Source organism: Pinus tabuliformis, chromosome 5_2 (assembly GCF_031772625.1).
Source record: "Pinus tabuliformis cultivar Carrire ecotype Pingquan chromosome 5_2, CPIR1, whole genome shotgun sequence".
Lineage (NCBI taxonomy): Eukaryota > Viridiplantae > Streptophyta > Pinopsida > Pinales > Pinaceae > Pinus > Pinus tabuliformis.
This window is the reverse complement of record NC_142306.1, coordinates 593651153-593674967: the sequence shown is the minus strand read 5'-3', so window position 1 is coordinate 593674967 and position 23815 is coordinate 593651153. Positions and strand designations below refer to the sequence as shown.

The following is a 23815-nucleotide window of genomic DNA, read 5'->3' as shown; positions in this document are numbered from 1 at the left end:
CTTCCCCACCAAATTCAGTATGGATTCTACCGATACATTCTCATCGACTACCATTTTCATAGTCCCTTTCTGGCCTTCGATACACATAGGCTTTCCATGCACTGAATTAGAAGGGACGAGATTTTCTCTATCAACAATCTGAGTGGGGATGGAATGCAACTGAATTTGTGAAGTATCATCTTCGTCCACCAACTTTCAATTAGCTATGGGTAGGAGTTATGGGTCCTTTCAACACCCGCTTATAGGTTTAATTGCATTAATGTTGCTCTATTCACAAAATCCAACAACCTACATGTATTGGAAGCCTCACTTGGATCCCACCACATCACTTGCTCCCATGCCATCATTTAGCTCTAAAACTGACCCGACTTTCCTTATATCCAATGCCCTTTGATCCTTATTTTGGTCAATAAAATCTCAATCATAGCAAAATATCCTCTTTGAATCAATTATGTCCTCACTAAATTTAGTTGCTACACCTCCATTTTATATGCCATAAATTCTAATGGAGTGTATATAGGCCTATAGGCCAATGACCCTCCTACTATGGTTAGACCTTAGGTTTGATTGGCTTAGGCTACAGAGCCATCCACATTCACCAAAACCCAAGCACTCTCCCTAAGAATAAATTTTATTATATCTATGCAACATTATTATATTGTTAAGGTTGTTTTTAAATAGAGAAGGTAAAGTTATATTCGGTAAGTGTTACAAAATAATGAAAGTTAAAAGTATTTTTTATATTATTTTAAAAAGTTAAAATTTATTTTAGCTTAATATTTTAAAATTTATAGAAACATCTAAAATCTAAGAGTGGTTTCAAGTGAAACATAAAAAAATCTAGTTGTGTTAAACCATATAGGTAAACATATAAATTATCACCTTTTAGTGAGAATTTTGTAAACTAAAACCATACTTGATGAAATTGTTAATGTTTAAATAATGTCATTGTGTCGACGTTCTTATAACCCACCAACATGCAAGGAAGTCTCTATGATGTGAAGTCCTAATTAGAATTTGCATTGTTTGGGGTAGGAACCCTATCGGAAATAAGGCCCCACTACCATTTTTCTTAAAGATTTTCCTTTAGTGCGATGGTTAGCACAAGAGAGTAATATACATGTACTTTCGAATGAAAAAGTGATTATGCCTTGTGGAATGTTCAGTTGCAAAATGTATCAAGGTTATTTCACTTTGGGGAAACGAAAATAAGCCTTTAAGAGAAGAGTAGTAGTACTAATTTAATAAAGACACACAAACATATATATGAAATCACTATTCATCAACTAGCGAAATAGTTCATATAGAAGTAATGATCATTGAAAAAAGTACAACACACCTTCATGGAAAACAATTTTTAATGCATTATAATTGTGATTCATGGAAAACAATCTTTATATTAAATCTGTTAAATTTTTATATAAATTATTGTGTTATAATTTTACGCCAATAAGTATTTTCTTTCTCAAATTGGGGTGGGAAAACATTGTTCATCCCAGCGAACCTAAACCTTTCATTTTCTTGGTTTAGTCAAATAAAAACATGGAAAAAATTGAGTGGAGGTCGTTTTGTGTACTTCATGCCACCAACCAGTTCTAGCCATTTACCCCATGACACCTTTGTAGCGCTACCTCTGTAGCGCCCCGGGACGACTGCCTGGTCTACCACTGTAGCGCCCCGAGACAACTGCCTGGTCCAACGGACTATGAAATCAAGAACTACTGGAACTTGACCAAGAAGTTGTCAAGCAAGGAATCTCAAAAAAAGATTTCCCAAAATCTTAGTAAAAGCTCGAAATCTCTTGTTCTTCTTGTTCCTGTCCAAAATCGTGTGTTCAAAGTATAGTTACCAAATTCGGCCGAATCAGGCTGAAAAATTCGAATATTTGGCAATTCGATTCGGTTCGGTTAAAAATACGATTAAATTCGATTCGATCAATGCAGAATGTAATTAGTTTCTATTTCTGACAAAACTGACGTGGATGGAGTCAGAATTATGGATGAGGGAGAGTAGGAAATGCGGACTCGACATGCCCACAATAAGTAGAGGGAACAGATGGCAAAAACATAGGATTTGCAGCTTTTTAACAGGAAGAACAGAATTTACAACATAAATAATTCTTCTACAATGTGCTTTCTAACAGGATTCACTAAAAGAGCTAATTAGATATTTAGTTTTTATGTTATTAATCAGTATTCACGTTATTTTTTATTTTTTATTTGATGGTGCTATTTTTATGAAAATGATTTTTTTTGAAAATAATATTTTTGGGTGTATTTGTTTTTCCAAAAATCAATTTATATAATATTATATATAAGTATAATATTTTTAATTGTTTCAATTTATAAATAATTGAAGGAAAATAATTTAATCCTAAAAAATATAAATTTTTTTCTTAAAATTTAAAAATATAACAAATTTATAAGTTTTATATTTTCGAATTTTTTCCGTATTGAATTTTAATCAATCGAATTTTTTCCGTACCGAATCGAATTCGTATTCGTATTCGAATTCGAATTTGGTAACTATGGTTCAAAGCCACTACAGTGAAAATAACATGGGTCGTGAGACATACAGAAATTATAAGACCAAACGCCTCTAATGGTGATGGTTGTAGTAGTTTTATACTAGGTGAAGCCTTCAAATTGTATACTGTTAAAAAAAAAAAAAAATCTCATTGCATGGCCTACTTGTGAACGATTCCATTACAAATGAACAATATGAGCGCGATTCTTTTGCAACGTCCAATAACCTTGTGTAGACTGAACAACAAACTGTAACTCTTCTATGCTAAATTTTGGGGACCACCAATCTCCTTGTTCTGATCATTTTGAAGGAGATGAAACTAATCTAGCATAGAGTTTATTGTATTTGAACGATTTATCTTCTCCAAACTGCAATCTGCTCCCTTCCCTGTCTGAGTAGTGTTCAATACACTTTGCATCGGAAGAGCTATACAGGGGACCGGTTGCATTCATGCATTGCCTGAAGAGACAAATGGGTTTTAATATATGTGTTGTGATCAAAACAATATGCAACGTGTTAACAGTTTTAGTGTGGATCAAAAAATGGAAGAATTTTACAATAGCTCACAACATGCAGATTGGATCCGTGAACTTGATTTCTTAGAGAACTCAAGTGCACAACCACCGATCTATCTACGGGATGAATCTGAAGACGAATGGGAGGAAAGGTATATAGGAAAACTTGCCTAGAGAGACCATGTACAAAAGAATGTTCAACAAACTTCTTGTGATTTGCACAAATTGCATTTATGTCTCTGTGGGTTTCATCAAAAGATTTATGGTGCATCAAAGTTCGAAAGAATGGCTATCGCGGGGTTTAAGGCGCTTTAAATTTTATTTTTTTTAACATCATAACTGAATCATTTGGGTACAATTTAAGAATTTCTTAATTATTCACGATGTTTGGCGTGAACGATTGCCTTAAAAAGGGTATGTTGGAAGTCCAACAAACCAATTTTTTCAAGTTGTTTTGTTGGGAATTATGTAGCCAAATATTTTTAATTTGACTATTTGTTGCCTAAATATAATTCAGAGAATTTTGAGATATTATAATTTAGTTATTTAAATCATTATGAATTTATAGTTTTAGTATTAATATCATTTAAAGTATGGAAATTGAAGCAAAATCATCGCTGAAAAGAAACTAGAAATAAAGAGATTTAAAGTTAAACTATAGATATTGAACAAAGTTGCTGAAAAGAATCCAGAAAGAGAGAGATCAAATGATGGTCATGGACACAATTGGTAATGACACTAAGTAGATTTCTAATAGTCTGTGGAAAGAATCTGAAATCAAGGCCAGAGGTGAAATCAAGGCCAGAGGTTAAAGCGTAGAAGAGAATAGCGTAGTCTAATGAGGCGGAGGAGTTTCCCAGACAGTTATGGAAATTTAGGTTATATTTAAAAAAAAAAAAAAAAATTGGCAAGGATTTTTGTAAATCCAAGTTATAGTTGTTAAACTTCAAAATTTTAGGTGTTTTAGACGTTTTTGATGGCGCTGAATCTATTTCCATCATCAAAAACACAATTAAACTCTGCCTTTTCAAAATTTTTTGAATTTTTTTACCCGAATTCCGGCCACTTTTGGCTGTCCAGACAATTCCTTCATGTCGTTACACAACTCCCAAGAGAATAGGTAAATACATACACCTTGAATTTATTTAGTAGTGATGGAGTCACTAGTGTTTCATAAAGTCAAAACCCTACAAGCCCAAAACCCCAAACACTGAACCAGTTTTGACAAACACCTTATACATTGAATTAACGTTTTGAAAAGAAAATTAATGGTGGTCGTGCGTTCATCTTACAAGCATTGGTGGGTTTGTCTTCGAAGAGGTACGCTGATATGCCTTGCACACCTTCGTAGTTTTTCTAACTTATTTTATGGCCCAATAATGGTATTTTCCAACGTTATTTTATGGTTAAATATGTGAAGAAATGCATTGCTATGGATGAAAATGTATACGGAATGCTTTCTCTATGCAAACTGCAGGGCTTTTACATTCAAACTCTAACCGATTTTTTAAGAAACTTTTCGATGTGAAGTTTATAATTCATTTTCTTAGTTGGTAATGTACATAACAATGGTTACAACTGATTTTTTTGTCACGCAAATTTGTAAAGGATAAAAATTATCTAACATCTATCTCCTTTATTGTATTAGCATTTTGAAGTCTTTGTTGGCAGTGATGGAAATCACATGCACATTTGAATTATAACTTATTTGCATAATTATTATATAGGGATGAGTTTTGTTGCTCATGATCATTGATTTATTTAATAAGAAAAGCTCGAGGTTATTTGAATTAGAAAGCTTGTTTTTGGTTTTTTTTATAGGAAGGAAAGTAAAGTTATATTTTCTAAATGGGGACAAATCGTGTTGACAAAAAAATTGAGCACTTATATTATGGGAATGATATAAAAATGAAACTTTATAAAACAAAACAAACAGATATGTAAGTTTTTTATTTGATAAGTTCAACCTTAAATGTTAAGGTAGCTGCTTTGCTCAAAGCTCGAGGTTATTTGAATTAGAAAGCTTATTTCTTGTTTAGGGAGGAAAGGTGAAATCAATATTTTTCTAATGGGAACAAAGCTTATGGACATAATTTGAAAAGGGCATGGTTGATATTGGGTGCACTTATATTATATTAATGGTATAAAAAAAAATCATAAAACAAGTATCTGTGAGTTTTTTACTTGATAATTTTTAAAGTTAAATTTTAAGATAACTATTTTGTCTGTCTTGGATAGAAATTTACTGTGTTCTTTGCCTGAATAGAAAAATCTATGTTATTTTATTTTTAGATTTTGTTGGTTGCAGACCTATGTTATTTTATTTTTAGATTTTGTTGGTTGCAGACCTCATTACTAAATGAGAATAATGAAAAGTATATAGTTCGTTGGGAGTAGTGGGTACAAGTTTACTTGGGAAGGAAATGAAAATAAATAAAGTGTAATTTCAAAATGTCTTAGTGTGTGTTAGAATAAGCAAGCGGGTATAAACAATTTTTATTTTGGATTTGGCTTGATAATGGAAGTTCAATATGCCATCTCAAGCATCGACACAGGAGGACTCAAAAAAATGGAGAAGACATGGTGATCTCTATGACTTGCATTGATTTGGATAATGCAATGTAATTATAATTCAACCACCAACAAAATTAGAAAAGTTGACAGATAAGAGTTGTTTATCTTTAACAAAATTTTTAAATGTGTGAAAATGGAGGATTCCACGTCAACTTGAAAAAGGATAAAAATTGATTAATTTTGTAGTAAGCAATAAATAGGGATTTTTTTTTTTTTTTTCCCTTTCTGAAATGGAATAGTTAGTGGAATTAGAAACCAAGAAAATTGTATATGCTTCATTATGAAGGGATTTTATAAACAATTTGTTTTTGAGTATATATTACAATATAATAATTTTTCAGCTTTGTTCCAGCGTTCCTTGGGGTTGGGGAATACAAAGTCGGTAGATAAATATGCTGAACTGCCTACAAATCATGAGCCTAAGTTGAAACCTTCGCAGCAACAAAGGTCAAAGACATCCTTAACAACCTTAATTGAGAAACTGGAGCATGGATTAAAGAAGCATGTGGCACCTCAATGTAAGGGCGATATTTGGGATGTCATGTTGATGAGTATTTCTTTTGTTGTTTATGTATATATATCGCAGAAGATTGTGTGTGCATATTGTATGTGGCAGTGAATGCTTAAACAGTAGAGTTGCTTTACATTTTCTCTTAACAATAACTAGAGAAATATATGTAAAATTGTTCCTTTGTATTTTTAAGCCAAATTGTTTCAAAGACTCGTCATGTGTCATAATGAACTTGACATTTTAATATTTAATATTTTATAAATATAAAAGGGAGAGACTCAGGTAGAAAGACACTCAAAGAATATATTTTTATATAAGAGAGATTATATATTTAAATTGATTTTAATATTTGAATATTTTGATTATTATATAAATTATATAATTATTATTATTATTTTTTTAATATTACCGCTGTTGATTAGCCATTTCCTGTAAATTTTGGAGAAATTTCTAGCCATTCCCAACACCCCTACCCAAGTTCTCAAAGTTCCAGAAACTCATGCAACATAGCTTGCAACATAGCTTTTCAAAATTCAAAATTTTTCAAAATTCAAAATTACAATTAGAACAAAATATTTTTGGAAATATTTAATTTAAAATATGGAAAAAGGTTTTTGATAATTGAGCCAAAGGTATTCATGCTCCTGCATCGAAGGTCAATGATTCATGCTTTAGAGTGAAATTCCAATATTAAATCGTTCAGATAAAACTGAAATTAAATTCTTTTAATATTTCTTTTCCTTGAAAATAAAGTCAATTCAATTATTTAACGCCTCTTGCTCGATTACATATATGCCTTTTTGATTGCAATATATTCTATACTCGTTACATGATACACAGATAGTCTTGTGCTTTATGCGTTAGTAATATGATGAAGAAATACCCTTTTTACTGCGCTATGTTCTATCTGCATGACACTATATACATATGTTTAGTCTTGGGCTTATTCGTGAGAAATATGACGATGAATGTACATATACGTGTTAGAACTTGAGATATGGAAGGAAAGAAGTGGAACTACCTTGATGTGCAAACTTATGCGTGTTTATATGCATTCAAATATTTTTGTTATTGTGCTTTAAGACATTGTGCGCAAAGCCTTTCTTTATATAAATATTACTTTTGGTTTTCTGTTTTACGGGGTGAGGGATGGATCTAGGCAAGGCTATTCATTCCTTATGTTCTCTTAGATGTACAGTTGAAGTGACAACTCAAATGTGAGAAGATTAAATATTAAAGCTTGTATTTATTTGCATGATGATTGATCTTCTTCTCACTTTTCAAGTTGGTAGAATTTTATCCTCCAAAATGATTACTAAGCATTGCATTACCATTTAAAATTCTCAACAAAATTTTGCAAAGAGAAATTTGAAAAATGGAATGGGTGAGTGGAATAACTCTACATGGATATTATTTACAACGACCCTTTTCGATACATTTCCTTGAATTTTTCGGATTGTGATCGTGCACCAACTCTGTTGCAAAGAAGAAGGATGGAAGGCTGCTACTTATACGTTTTGTCTATCAGATCACGTAATCACGTAATCACTTGTGGGCTTATATTCTTCTAATGCAAGTATACTTACTAGTCTCTAGACCATGATGAGAAAGAGAATTGTGTTTTTACAAATAAGAGAGTACAGGAAGTAAATTCATTAAGATGTCTCTGAATTTATTACTTACTAGCAATTGTCCCAAAAGGTACAAAGAGAGGCCGATAGGATTAGTGAAACGAAGAAAGTTTTATAGATAGTCAAGCATATATAAAGGTATGTAGTGACGAAGGCAATAACCACGTTGACCATCCTGTACCAGTACATTTGATATTAGAAGAACAAAACCAAAACCAAACCATTCATATTAATACAGTAAGTGTAGAACGCGTTCATACTTAAAGCTCAATAGGTTCAATAGATTATTGGCAGCACGGTTTTTTTCTAAATAAAAAGTAAATTACAACATTGTACATGGTAAATGAAAAGTGGAGAAATTTGTGATTTGCAAATGTTAAAACAAATCACTTACATTACTGGTTGACAGTAGAAGTAAAACATTAACATTATTAAAATTTTGAAACCGATTTTAAATTCATGTATTGTATTTTTCAAAGTATTTTGTTTTACATACTTAAGTCCTCAAATATAGTGGTTTTAGATTCCATTTTGGCAAACCCACCATTCAAAACACTATGTATTTCTCTGGCCCTCAAAGCAAGCTTTTAGCACTTATTAATCTATGCTCTGTCCAAGATACAATTCAAACTTTCATTTTCAAGCATTTTAAGAGGCAAAATAGTGCAAATATTTTAAATGTTCTATTTACTTGTCTGAATTTCTACAAATAAAATATATATCTTACATCCCCACCCCACCTTTAAGGGGTTTAAAAAGAAGAAAGAGCGCTCTCAAAAAAATTAGAAACCTTTAATATAAGGTGAATTTTTAAAAATTTACATCAAGAATTTGATTCTGGAAATTTCTGCAATCCCTACACATTCTTCCTTTAAAGGGCATTTTACAATTTGGCTTTCCAAAAATGGAAATAGTCTCAACCAAAATTTTCAGTTATACTTTAATCTGTGTCTCCAAATAACAACTCCCAATGATCGCCAGTTCACACAGAACATTGGTCACACACCAATTGCCCCCAATTGCCCCCACATAACACTGCTCATGCATCACTCATTCGCAATAGGTTAACAGGTTTCTTTGATATCCAATTCTAACAATAGTTTTAGACCATCTTTGTGTTTTGCTTCCTCACATAATCTGTGTCTCCAGATATTTTTCCTTCTACACTCCCATACTCCCATACACTCGTTTTCCTTCTACTCACACCAATCATCTTCAACTTTGATTTCAAACCAAGAAAGGGGTTCAAGGTTTCTACAATTTCAAATTCAATTAAAATGATTTCAGTTTCTTGGAATTTTCTTTGGAGCAATCTTTGCTGCCCCAAAACTGTTTATACCCTTTTCCATAAGTAGGATACATACGCAGCGACATTTTTCACTCAAACCCTGAAAAAGAACAAGCCTTCAGGGAATTTCGTCTGGATCTTTTATCATTAATGTAAACAAAGAAACACAATCTATAAATTCCCACTGTTTTCTTGAAAAAGGAATCAGAAGAATTTACATTTTAAATGGCAAATATGAATACTTTCGAAATTGTGATGAGTTTCTTCTTCCATATCTATCACATAAGTAGTTTTAGTGCCACCCCATTGTTTGCCACTCTTCGCCGCTACATCTGTAACCTGGACACTTTGCCTACTTCAATCGCCCTGCACAGTTCAGATCTCTCTTGCTACAGGATCTACGCATCAATTCTGCACTCAATGGCTCCACAATTATAGCCCCAAGCATAATTTGTCAGGGATTACCCTAGATTTGTCACGGTAACAATCTAGAAAGCAAATACTCAAAACTAATTGATTGAATATATCTCAGTCCCAGATGAAACATATAAAATTAACATTAATGGTAAAACTTAACAACATTTGAATCCTGCAAATACAGGCAGGGATTGCCTATAGTTACAGCCAAGAATAATGCCTTGTTCAGGATGATATACAATAGAAAAATTCATTATAGAATGAAACAGTTTCATTATGTCTCAAGGATCAAATATGTAGAAATTTTGCATTATGTAATGAAACGGCAGCATTTCATCTCAATGATCAAAGATCTCTTAATCAAAATAATGGTTTCCATTAAATGAATGTCATTACAAATTGCAGGAAGAATAGTTAGGAGCTCTTTAATGAAGAGCAGATCCCCATAATAATGACATGGTCCAGAGAGATATCCCACAGGTATGTACAAGTAGTTGAGAGTATAAATGAACAAAACATATGTACAGGTAGTCTAATAATCAGGACCCATGACCAAATCAAATGACTCACTAAAAGAGAGACAACTCAGAAAAAACCAACGGAAGATAAATAAAATCAACTATACAGTTAGAAGAACATATTGTATTTCCAGGAGATGAATGAAGAAGCTTTATGGGCTTTCTAAAACAGTTGTTTTTCTGCCAATAGCAGGAACTTTATAGATAGCCCATAATAGTCAACATGGGATCGGTAATGGAGAGGCCATAACTGTTTGCAAGGCCGGACAATAGACACCTACACAGTCTATGATAAAATTTCATCAGGCATAAATGTTAATATGAGAGGAATAATCAAGGGTTCCAGCTCCTTCCCATCCCATCCATTCTTCCCACTCGTCCCAATAAGCGTTATTGATTCCCATCATGCCCTCAACAGAGTAATCAGCAGAATAGCTTTGCTGCTTTGCCTTTGCTAAACTGGACATTAACGTCTGCTCATTATCACAAAAGTAACAACAATCAGAAAACCGTGGGCCTGCATAAGAGTCCCATATTACAGAATGAAAATGCATATAGATAAAGATTACTCTTAGGCAGGCAATTTACCTCATAAACCTGATTGATCTTGTGAAATTGAACCCCACGCACATCTCCTTTGCAAACATCCGGATGATACTGTAAGTAGATTATATCAACATATGAGTGCAATATTAATGTTTTCTGACATTATATATGACCAGGGATATTGCCAGACAAATTTTCTTAAAAATTCTCAAGAATGTGTGAAGTCTGACATTTTTAATTTCTATTTCAAACCTGTATCTCTTTTTCTATTTGCTTCAGAAATGGAAGATTTATTGAAAATATCTAATCTTGAAAGTAAGAGACATAGCTTCAAATGGATACTTGCAGACCTGCAACACAAGGTGACGGTAGGCTCTCTTCACATCTTTTTCAGAAGCCCCAGGGCTCAATCTCAGCGTCTCATACTGCTCTTTCATCCCAGGAAAAGCAACAGAGGCCATCACAGTTACATTCCTCCTGCCTCCCATTTGTAATAGAATACAGATTAATAGCAGTGTGCAACCCTTTGTGAGTGTCTGGAGCATCTTCCATAGTAGAGAAAACAAGGGATCTATCTTATTTGTGAAAAGCACTCACCATAATCCCCAACTTTCTGACAGAATTAAGTCTTCTTGTTTCATGACACATGTACACACTTGGCTCACAAAAGTTTGAATGATCCATAGTAATCTATATCTACCAGAAACAATTGCAACATAGCAAAATCATCCTGAACCAAAAACTATCACATGCCACGTACCAACACTAATTCTAAAGGGTTAATCCATAATAGTAATACTTTAGGTGAGATCACGTAATTACAGAAAACCATCTCTAAGCATCTTGAACCCAAATGTCTATAGGTCTCGTGTGAATTCTATGATAGGTGCAACAAAATATATAAGAGTTCAGTTTTGCAACAGTTAACGGAGGTTTTGCAATTTTTATGCAGGTAATGGAGATTTTGCAATTTTTATGCAGGTGTAAGCAAGCCTAATATGATTTCACAAAATTAGACAAGAACAACAAATCGTTTTGCTTATGACTGCTTTCAGATTAACATTTACGAATGCGGTCTCCATTGAGCTATTAAAATAATACAGTTAAGGAAGCAGCTGATGCAATTAAACCACGAGGAAATTTGATATGAAACCTTTCTCACTGATAAAGCTATAAGTCAAAAAAACTGTTCTCCAGGCACCAAAAACTTTCAGATGGCAACCAATGACACCATTTCATTTACCTTTCAAAAAGATGAACATGACCTAAACTTATCCACATTATAAGCCAGCAGCTGTAATCTACAGTAAAGAATGTCAACTGAACAAACCTGTCCTCCAAAATGAAAATGATAGCACTTCTAATTTCCAAGGAGTAAAGGCCCAAGAGCCATATCTAGACAATATGAAACTAAAATAACTGAACTCACAATACTTGGCACTCTAACATGCATCACCAAGCATGTGAAGAGCCCAGAATAAAAGAAATAGTTCATTATAAAGAAAACACCTCTACTGTCAAGAACTATCCTCATCTACTATTTTAATTGCAAATATGAATATGAAATGCATGAGACATAAAATTCCCATAAATTCCAGGGATTTGTGGTGCTGGACGTGTGTTATTTCTGAAGGAAAACCATAGTTTCTGTTTCAAAGCTGCATTGGCAGAAGGTACCAACTACTGGGCAGAGTTAAGTGCATTTTCGATACTGGAAAATTTAACAATTAAGAAAGGTACTGCTCAAATCCAGATACTGGGAGATTCAGAGCTAGTCATCAACTGGGTAAATGATAAAAAACAATATGCAGATTTTGACCCTATCAACACTAATAGAAAGAATTAAAGAGCTGAATGAAAATTTCCGAGTTTTATTTTCATCACATAAGGAATTGAATATCAAGGAAAATGAGCTTTCTAAACAAGCCCTTACTATTCAATCTGTCGTTTTCAGGCCAGAGGTGGAAGAATGTTCCCGCCGGCTTCTTGTAAGGTGATTCAACCGGACTTCGATTATTCCTTCTGTTAAAGCCCTGTTTATCCTTTAAAGCACCCCCAGCCATATCCGAATCAATGTTGGGCATCACGACGAAAAGGGGTTTGCTTGCCACTTTTGAACCCTTATTGCGCTCAGCATTAACCTCGGCAGCTCCGTTATCGCTACCATCGGCCAAGGGATCCCCTTCAAACTGATCAACATTTGTCATATTTTCACTCTGCTTGTTCATACAGATACCTTGAACATCAACCGGTGGAATCTCAGCTTGAACGTCCCTAGGGACTTGATCATTGCTCTGATTAAACCGTGACTGGGTAATTTTTCTTGTTCTGACTGTAGAAGGAGGCCTGGCTTTCGAAGTCGGCCGCATTGGCAGTACAGGAGGGATACTGTTGTCACGGGATCTATCCTCACGGCCCTTTTCGAGAGCACTAACCTGCAATTTAAACAGAACAGAGGAATTCTGAGAACCTGGGAAACAGAGAGCTGTACCTGCATTAAAATTCACATCGAGTCCTGTGTTGGTTATTTGTGGTCTCATTGCCACTGTCAATTGAAGGAGCCGCTACAAAGTTTGTAAATGCTACGAGATTGTCGTAATGGAAGCCTCCAACAGTTGGAGGAGGCGGTGAAGTTCTCGGCGCGAATAAACAGAAATCACGACAGATGCTACCAAACGGACGGAAACCCGGAAGTTCTCGGCACTGAGAATAAACAGAAGCCCGCCGAATATGCATGCCAGGTGTCAACCTGAGATTGAAAAGGACGACGAAAGTCTGTTTCAATAGGAAGGCCTTATAAGGTCATTGGAAGAACTATTACTTGTTGCAGTGTTGTTATGGACTCGCATGAAAGTGATAATGGAAATGAAAAATATGATTGTATTCACATAAATGTGATAGTGAAATTAGAAATAAATACCATTTAGATTCGTATGGTTATTAATATTATTATTCTTTTATTATTTTTATTAATTTGTTTGCCCAAATTTTTTTTTAATCTCCCTTTCCATTAAGAAACATAATAATACAGCGTGAGATGTTTGAGGGTATCCCTGGTTCCTTGTCTTTTGCTAAATTTTTTCACAGGATTGAACAAGATGTGTGTATATGATATATCCTAAGAAAGATACGCAACAATTATAGTGTGTAAGTTGATATGGAACAAAGCATTCTGCCCAAAAAAATTCTTATTCGTCCATTCTAATATGAATGAATGTCTAGTGAGCCTCTTATGTTGTACATTTGACTCTAAATGGTATGCGTACTCTTTCTTGAAAATATATTGTGGCATAGATATGCAAAGATTGATGTAAGTACTTAATTGTGTGGTCTTTCACGAGACTTTAATTGCTAGAATATTGTTTTGTTGATTTTGTTAATATATCTGGACTTTATTTGAAAACAATAAGATAATATGAACAATCTAGGAGTAGGTGGTGACCTTTTGATAAATGCATCAAAGTAGTTGATATTTTCATCCATACACGTAGAAGGTGGTAAAAAGGTGAATTTACTAGTTATGTTATTTGTTAGATGAATATGTAAAACTTGTAACTTTTCCCGATTGGATTAGGCTTGTGCTAGCTTGGCCAAGTTTAAGGAATATGAAGGTAGAGAGGTTGTGCATAAAAGTTGGAGTAAAGATCACATACATCATGAATAATAGTAGGTGTGTGAAACTTCTCATATGTGGTAGGATTTTATTGTGATTCTATATTTTTATGGTTTTTTTTATTTAACAAGTTCAAATGTGGCATTTTGACAACACCTATTTTGGAGTGTAAAAACATCATCGTTGCCATTTCAATTCATTAGTTTTTCAGCGTAAGTTTGGATGTATTTTTTTTTATGGTGATCAACGATATGATTACAAAGGCATGTATTTGTCTTGTGCACACATTTAATTTTTGTGTATTTATATGATTGAGTTTTGGGCATCTTTTGTGTTGGAGCATATTGCTATCCATTCTTTTGGGCACATGCATGGCTTTTGATATTTAGATGACATGGAAACTTGTTGTCATTTCAAGAGAATGTTTCTCTCATTTTTTAATCTAGCTCCTTCATAGGAAGATGAATGCTGCCTTGGCTCATGAGAAAGGTTTTCTTAGTGAAAGGATGTATGCTTTTTAATGTATATATGAACTTTTGGGATATGTTAGGTTGTTATTAGTTTGCGTACTGCTCATACCAACTTGTTCTAGGTTGAAATATGTTGGCTTTATATTACAAAAGTTTTTGATATAGAGTTTGGTGGTAGCATATATGGATTAGATATGCATTAATGGTTGAGAGGACCAAAAAGTTTGACTATGTTGGCAGTTATAAAAACTTGTAACAAAGACATAATTTTTTCTATTTCTAACTGGGGTTATTAACATCTCCTTGTTTCTACTCAGGGTGATGAACACTTGTGGAAAACACTCTTTTGAGAAGGCAGTCTCCCATTTTGTGTATGGTATCCATCTACCTATGTGTGGCAGGAGGGAGCTTTCCAGTGGTATAGAGACCTCACATCTTTTAAAGCTTAGGGAATTTGTAATATTTTATTCAATTTTTAACTTACATTTGGTATTATTCATACTTATAATTAATTTTAGAAGACCAAAGTATCCTTATCCTATCATTAACAAGTGTGATTAAAAATATCATATTGCATCTTATTCATGTTATCTTGTGAAACTACAATCCTACTAGCCTACTAGGTAAGAGTTGGCTAATGAAATTATGTCTTCAAAACACATGGTAAATCAACTAAAGTAAGCTTCTATGAGTAAATCAAGTGGCACCTTAGTCATATTTATGTGTCTTTGAAACACTAAAATGTATCTTGAGGACTTAGTCAAAGGTAAGTTGTCTAGTTTATACAGTTGCCCAAATTTAACATTAAGTGGGTTATGGAATAAGATATAATCATGTCGTCATTGATTAACAAATTGTTGTGCCGAGAGGCGCTATACAACCTAGTATGGGGGTGATGTTATAGTGGTATAAATGTTTGTAAAAAATTACATTTCTGCAAAATTAAAAAATAATAAAAGGTTAAAACTTAAAAGTAATATAGAGACCCATATGGGAGAGATGTTGTAGTGTTTGTAAATGAGTGTAAACATTTAATGTCAGTTCAATTAATAATAAAAAGATAAAAGTAATAAAAATAATAAAATTCAATTTGTTATATTGTAATTCTTTTTTATTAATAAAATTACTAATAAGTTTTTAGATACAAGAAAATCATAAGATATATATCACATATAAATTATTTTACTACCATTTATGGCACATGGGACTTTGAAGTAATACTTGTAGGATGATTTGTTAGATGAACATTGTGGTTGTGCATAAGATAAAGATTTTCATTGTTAATGGACTTGGAACACATTATATAACTCGGTTGTCTATCCCATGTCTAAAGTTCACATGCTAAAAATCGTATGTATTGTAGGGTATATGACACCTCTTAGTCTCTCACCTCTGGTTGAGTATGCCCTCGGTTGACCAGTGCAAGTCATTAACCTCACCACCAACAACTATGACATGGCCAGTGCAAAGATTCCAAGAACGCCCAACAAAGGTAGTCGGGAAGCAATCTCACACATAGTATCCGAAGAGTTGGCTTATCATGTGAATCCACACTCACTCCTACAATTCTCCTAGACATGCTTCTATTATACTCTTGCAAGGTGTCCAAAAAAGTGCATGAGGTCCTCCAAATGCCACCAAAACCCCAAGCCTATGAGTAAATGCAATGGCCATGTCTTTTATGAACTCCCCCCTTGAGACTTTCATATTATAAAAGCCAACAGATCCATGAAAACATTCCCTTGGCATGCTCATTCTTGATGAAATCAAAGTAATCCCATACCTCCACTTCGGTTCCAGGATATTGGATCGATGTTGCCTTATGGGGTGCACAATTCCATGTTGAAGGAGACGAAATTTCTGACCTTCACACCTCAGAAACCACTCCAATCCTTGCAATCAAAGGGGTTCATGTCATTGATTTCAATGGGAGGACTATTGGAACTATCCCCACCAATTGTCTTCTTATAAACCCAGATATTGTTAAAACACACAAGCTCCAAAAATAGGTTTCAATGCATCCTCACCTTCACTGATTTGAAAATACACAGATTCTCTAAAAGCCCCCTCAAAACAAAGACATTCTTTGAACTTGCTGCAATGTCCTGCTCTGAGAAAACTTTGTGGATTGTCGCTTGTGCTACTACTATAGCAATTAACATGGAAGATTTTCACTTTCTTGCATGCCCCCTTAGCATTGATGGGATGCAATGCATGAAAAATGTCGTTGAACAATCCGACAACATGTGGCATTGCACAAATTGCATTGGTGCCTTGAATATGACTAATGTTATGTTCTCTATCTTGAATTACATGATTACATTGGCCAGTTGGAAAATGTTGTTGCTTTTGATGATGCTGCAACTGAACTCTTGGGTGTAGTAGCAAAGGACCTTTGCCTCCTTTCAAACGAGCCAAAATATGTCGGAGACATCTCCATCAAGATCAAATGTTGTCATTTCTTTTTCACCAATTTTATTTAAATAGACATTTTTAACATCATTGAATGCCTCCACCCAACCCTTATGCATTATGATTTATGTTAAATATTTATTTCATACCATTTTAAAAAACCTAAACAAATTAAATTCTTTTTTATGTACTTTGTGCATGCAAAGAAAGGCATTGTTTTTTTTGTTTTGTTTTGTTTAATTGTTTGTTTGTTTGTTTTTTTTTTTTTTTTTTCCCGAAGGTGGCAAAACCTATCAAACTCAGGTGTCAAACCAACAGTGAGGACAGCCATCTCTGGCTGCTATCCGCGAATGTCGGTTTGACTCATCACCGTTATCAAGGAAAACCACGCCACCTGAAATAACCCGCTGGTGGTCCGTAAGGGAGCAGGCTTTCACTCCTACCAGATGCCTCTGGGTCTTGGGCCGTTAACCTGTTTCCTTACGTCCGAGGAAGACGAGCTCTTAGCCAAGCAGAAGCAGTTTTACGGCATACTCCAGGCCGAAAAGAAAGGCATTGTTATGGGACATATTAATGTAATTTTTTTTAAATTTAACTTTTTGCTACATTCTTTCTATAAAAAAATATATATAAAAATACGAATCTACGAATTTCGATTGTATTTCATTATTTGTAAACATTTAATTAATTCCATGGTTAACTGTATCCGCGCGTAGGTAGATGATAACACTTGTGTCATGGTGCATTAGGAGTGGCGTGCATTGATGGTAAAGGTTGTGTTTTCAAAATACATTGGCTTATGGATTCACGGCTTGTACGGTTGCTCCTCACATAAAATTTTACAATATAAACACAAAAAGTATGATTGTCTTTATATTTTTATATTTAAAATATTCGTTTTGGATCTGACTGTGTATATTAAAAATATAAAATAAAGATTGCATTTTAAATATTTATAAAATAAAAGATCGTGTAAGATATTTATAAAAGTACGTAAAAAGTATTAATATCGTTGTTAAAATACAATTAAAATTTTAAAATTGAGAGGCAATGTAGTTATTTTTTTTAATATTTAATATTAAAAATCGTAATAGTATTATTATCATATTTATTAATTTCCTTAATATATGTTGGTAGATATTATTTTCATAGGTTAATTAATATATAAGAAATGGAAAATGTTGCAGTTTGGCGTATACCAACCACATTAATATTAGTAAATGTGGTTGTATTAGTCACAATTAACATGTCTAGGGTGGCTTCATTAACCATAATTGACCATAGTTAATGAGGGTTAAGGAGGTTGATCAAGATTGATGAGATTGACCATGGTCAAGCTTATATTAACGTCAATGCTAATAATTTTTTTTGTCTGAGTTCCTCAAAGATTACTTTAGGCTTGACTTGTGGCTTGAGACACTAAACTCGGGGGCATCTGTGGCTTGAGACATTGAGACTCAGGGGCATCTAAGCTATCAAAATCGCTTAGAGATAGCACTTGGCCTGGGTCACACCAGCCCTTAACATGGCTAGAATTTTGTCCACATAATTTATCACGTAGTGACTTAACAATACAACCCATCACCCCCTATTCTACAACCCATCACCATCTATTCTACCCATATAAACAATATTAATACTAATATTAATAATATTAACTTCTTTATTTTAATTTTATTCGTAAATATATATCTTTAAAAAGTTAAATAATATAAAACAATTTTTACAATTCTCTTTATTATTAAATAATAATAATTTAATATAAAAATACATTTCATAATTATTTTTTTCAAAAAATATTGTATTTCTGAACTGTTATAAAAATGTAGAATATAAAAATCTATATGGTTTCACAATTTTAATAGTGTTATTATGAATTTAAGTTTATATAATTTTCAAAAGTGAATAATTTTCCAAGCCTTTTAAATTTATAATTTCTAAATATTTTTTATTTTCCAAAAATTTATTAATATTGCTTTGATTTTTAAATTTATAATTTCCAAAAGCTTATAATTTTTCAAAAACTCTTTGATATTATTTTAAAGTTTGAAAGTATAGTTTCCGAAAGTCTATAATGTTCCCAAATTTCCTTTATATTACCTTAACTTTTAAATTTATAATTTCCTAAATCTATAATGTTCCCAAATTTCCTTTATATTACCTTAACTTTTAAATTTATAATTTCCTAAATCTATAATGTTCCGAAAATGCTTTGATATCGCCCTGACTTAAAATTATAATTTCCAAAAGTCTATAATTTTTCCAAAAGTTCTTGATCTCGCCGTGACTTTTAGGTTTACAGCTTTCCTTCCAAAAATTCCTCGATATCCCTAGAAAAAACAGTCAACCTTCACCTCGGCTTGGATGTTAAAATCTATAATTTCCGGACAAATCGTTGATATTTAGATTTGAATCCTTGATGCCTACATGGTTTGGTATAGCACGACCAAAGAAACATAAAACGTTCTTGACAATTACATTTTTTATCATTGAATTCCGATGAAGCTTGACCTTGACTTGAATTTTAAAGTATAATTAAAAAAAATTCTTAGATGACAGTGAAATGGTAAAAGCTTATTCGTCACACTTTAATGATAATTGAACCTTGACTTGACTCAGATTTTAAAGCAAGGTTTCTTAAAAAATACGTCTCTATATTTATTTGGAAGCAGAACACTCCAAAACCACCCATCACGCATTCTGTACAATTGACAAACAATGAACCTTGACCTTGACCTGCATCTTAAACCTCAAATTTTCAATCCGCGGAATGCTCGGCGATGCAGGAAGAATATCTGGATGTTTCATGCTACAGTCACCGATGATTTCGCTGTAACAGGAGTCGCCCGGAGTCAATATTCCCTGCTACCTGATAGGCCTCTAAAAAGCAAATGGTCAATTGCACATTGCACCGGAGCTGATCAGTCGCATTTCATGATAGGTACATTGCACCGGAGCTGATATACACGGGGCAGGCCACTCCCAGCTCGGACGTGTTCAGCTTCGGGGTTTTGCTGTTGGAGGTGGCCTGCAGGGGAAGGAACGTGGATCCGTTAACAGAGGCCGAGAAGATGATTTTGACGGAGTGGGCGTGGGAGTTGTACACGGAAGGGAGGCTGGTGGAGGCATCGGATCCAAAGCTGGGGAAGCGATATGATGTGGTGGAGATGGATAAGGTGCTGAAATTGGGGTTGTTGAGTTGTAATCCAAAGCCAGAAAGCAGACTGGAAATGCGGCATGTTTGTCAAATACTGGAAGGCGAAGCTCCTGTTCCAGACATCCGCACGACTTCGTTAGACGTGAGTATTATGGGTCGTTAACCGATAACCGCATGATATACACTATAAGTTTTCACCGTGAAGTAAGGGCTTTGTAGGCCTGAAATTTTGGAAGGCGCGAGTGCTTTGACCTTTGGGCGGCTAATGGTTGAACGCCCGTTAAATAGAATAAAATATGTAAGGTTAGATTACATGGGTAGAAGCATTGATTTTTTTTATCTTTTTCCGTAATAAAGGCATGAAAATAGGTACACGTGTATTTTTGTAGGTATCATAATTTAAACTAATTTATGAAACCAAATAAATAAAATAAAACCCCGAATATTTCTGAAATTTGACGTCATTATAATGTTATTCGGAAAATAAAATATTTCTAATTTGGTGTCGTTATAATGCTAATTTGAAAGTTGCTGTAGGGAATAGGTGCGATTCCATATCAAGAGGTATGGAAGTTTTCATGCCACCAACACAAGTACAAGCCATAAATACGTCGCGTTACAAGTTATGTTGAGTAGGTGCGGTTAACCCGTGAACACATTGCGATATATGTGATTCGACCTAACTTAGTGTGATTCGATGGGAATGTAAAAGTACACATTGTTTTTAATTTATTGGAGGATGGGATTTAATTTTACTTAATATTTTAGAATATTTTTAATAGTATTTATGTTAAATAGGTGCGGTCCACTAATTAACACATTGTTTTATATGTTATACGAAGTATGTGTGAGTTCATAGGACTCTAACAAAAGTATAGATTTTTTAAATTTTAATTTAATGGAGAATAAGATTTAATTTTTATAGAATTTTTTTATTAGTATTAGCAAATCAAAAGTTAAAATTTATCATGTATTTTTTTCTTTTTTAATATAATTATTTAATTAAAAAAAATATTATATAAATATGAATTAGCGGTTTTTAGGTACGTGGTATTAATAAGTTACGGTATTGGCAGAGTATTGTAATAAAGATTATTTAGATATTAAGAATTTTCATGATAAAATAAGGTTAAATCTTCATAATTAAGAATCTTGTTATATGTTTTAGTTTTTTTTATAATAATAATGATAAAGTTATAGTTTCATTAATTTTTAAGATTTTTTTAATCCTTTGCATTATGAGGTAAGTGTTTTAATACATATTTATGTTTTTTAGCCATTTAATTTATATGATTGTGCTAATGTTACTTACACAAGTATGAATCCATAAACACATTGCATTGCAAGTTACATTATCAAAAATAATTCTTCATAAGTATGAACCCATAAACACATTGCATTGCAAGTTACATTATCGAAAATTTTTCTTCATAAGTATGAACCCATAAACACATTGCATTGCAAGTTACATTATCGAAAATTTTTCATCATTAAATTTTTGGAGGGATTTGGTTTTAACTTTTGCTTAAAACTTTTATGGTAGTGAAGAGCATGTATGCTTTAGGGAACATTTAAGAGTATCTTTAAGTAAGCTCTTTTCCAAATGAGTTGATTGCATGGAATTTCAGATAAGTGTTGTGTATTTTCATGTGATCATTATTCAATTACTCTTTGAACTTTTGTTGTTAAATTAGATATAAAAAATGTATATTTTATTTTGTATAAAATTTGGAATTTAAGATATATTTTAGCATGGATATATATTATTTCTATTGTACAATAGTTTTTTGGGAATAAATTAGTATGTGAAGTGGAGAAATTAATTGTTTATTAAAGCACAAAGAATTGCATAAATTTTAGTAGATAGTAATTACTAATAAATTCACACATTTATATTTAAATTTTAAAATAATAAATAATCATAAATAATCTTGTTACTTAAGTAAATATAGTAAATTTTGATAATAATCTATTAAAAAATCATATATATATAATTAATTACTTACCTTCCTAAATATTCTCATACAAAAAAGAGTAAAGGAATTCTAGCCAAGAACTTTAGAGCTCCGCGCAGAGAGCACACTTTATATTCGATTGAATTTATTAACAGCAACCATCCTAATCCTATTTAATGTTTAATGCAAGTTTTCTTAAATTTGTTGTCAATCTTGTTAAATTTATTAATAGCAATAATCCTATTTAATGTTTAATGCAAGTTTTCTTAAATTTATTGTGAAGCTTGTTAAATTTATTTTATATGTGTTAAACAATTTTTATCAAGTAAACACATTAAATTTCACCAATGATTGATAATATCATAAGGGGTTTTATGAATTTTAGAATTTGAGTGTTTCGAAAAGTTAAATTTTAAATAGAATTTGAATGTTTCTAAAAGTTAGATTTTAAATATTGTCGATGGCTTAAAAGTCCATCACATGTTAAATTTTGCTGATGGCTAAAAAGTCTTTTGTGGATTCAACAAATTTGACCAAATTCTAAAAATTACATTTCAAACCTTGTTGATGGTTGATCATTGGGGTTTAGTGAATGGTTTTTTAAGTTATAAGACAAATTTCACCAATGACCAATGAACCCATTGGTGGTCAGTATAAAGGTTGGGGTATTTATCCATTGAAAATAAAAAATAAATAATAAAGGTTGAGGTATTTACCCATTGATCAAAGAAAAGGTTGAGGTATTTACCTATGGACTTGTTGATGGTGATTGTTGGGGGTTTAGTGAATGATTTTTTAAGTTGCATAACAAATTTCACCAACGACCAATGAACCCATTGGTGGTTAGTGTAAAGGTTGAGGTATTTACCCATTGAAAACCAACAAAAAAAAGGTTGAGTTGTTTACCCATTGATCAAAGAAAAGGTTGAGGTATTTACCTATTGACAACCAACAAAAAGTTTGGGGTATTTACTTGATTTATATTCGATGACAATTTAGAAGTTTGAGCCCATCAAGAACAAGTAAATATGTGGGGCTACACTATGGACAAATGGTAAATTTTCCTAATGGTTAATTAAGCTTTTGACACTTTGGAATTTAACATGTAGATTATGCCCGTAGGTGACGTTAGGAAAAATACTGAGGGGAGGTGGGGGGAGGGGGGCAGGTGTGATTCAGTATTTTTAATTCACTTTAACTTCCACTTTCACATTCAAAATTTTGTACGCTACTATTATTCATGCAACCCGTGTGTGTACACAACTTTAGTGAATGAAAACCACATATGTTCGAATTACTTAATTTTTCAGAACTTCCATCATATGTTTAACTTAATCATTGCATTATTAGTTAATTAGTCATCAAGTATGCTAGAAATAATAGAGAAATCACAACACATAAGCAACACATCAACACATATGAACACCAAGAATTTTAAGTGGAAACCCAATGTGGGAGAAAAGGACTGTTGTTGTTGTCTTTTCTTTCTTTCTTATTATATAAAGAAAATCTTACTAGCATGCAAGCACCCATCTGTAGGAGACTACAACCTCCACTAGTTCTCTAACACTTTATAGAAGGGAAATACAACTCCTTGATCTTGTTTATCAGCTCCTACCTGAAGGGAGAACCTATCCCCTGAACAAGTCTACCAACTACCATTGGAAGGAAGCTCTGATTCC

At 33.0% G+C, this 23815-nt stretch overlaps 2 protein-coding genes and 1 pseudogene across 2 annotated transcripts; 2 read left to right on the top strand and 1 right to left on the bottom strand.

The window, feature by feature from the left end:
- Nucleotides 1–1173: 1173 nt before the first annotated feature.
- On the top strand, nt 1174–3356 carry LOC149160390 (uncharacterized; annotated as a pseudogene).
- A 7045-nt stretch (nt 3357–10401) lies between these two features.
- On the bottom strand, nt 10402–11760 carry LOC149160389 (uncharacterized). The gene is made up of 2 exons (XM_089434143.1): nt 10877–11760; nt 10402–10637 (listed from the first exon to the last, which is right to left on the bottom strand). The coding sequence occupies exons 1-2, from the start codon at nt 11069–11071 to the stop codon at nt 10482–10484; spliced, it is 351 nt and encodes a 116-aa protein (XP_089290269.1). The 5' UTR covers nt 11072–11760; the 3' UTR covers nt 10402–10481.
- Nucleotides 11761–19791: 8031 nt separating this feature from the next.
- On the top strand, nt 19792–20341 carry LOC149160388 (L-type lectin-domain containing receptor kinase IV.4-like). The gene is made up of 2 exons (XM_089434607.1): nt 19792–19853; nt 19963–20341. The coding sequence occupies exons 1-2, from the start codon at nt 19792–19794 to the stop codon at nt 20339–20341; spliced, it is 441 nt and encodes a 146-aa protein (XP_089290733.1).
- Nucleotides 20342–23815: the final 3474 nt, after the last annotated feature.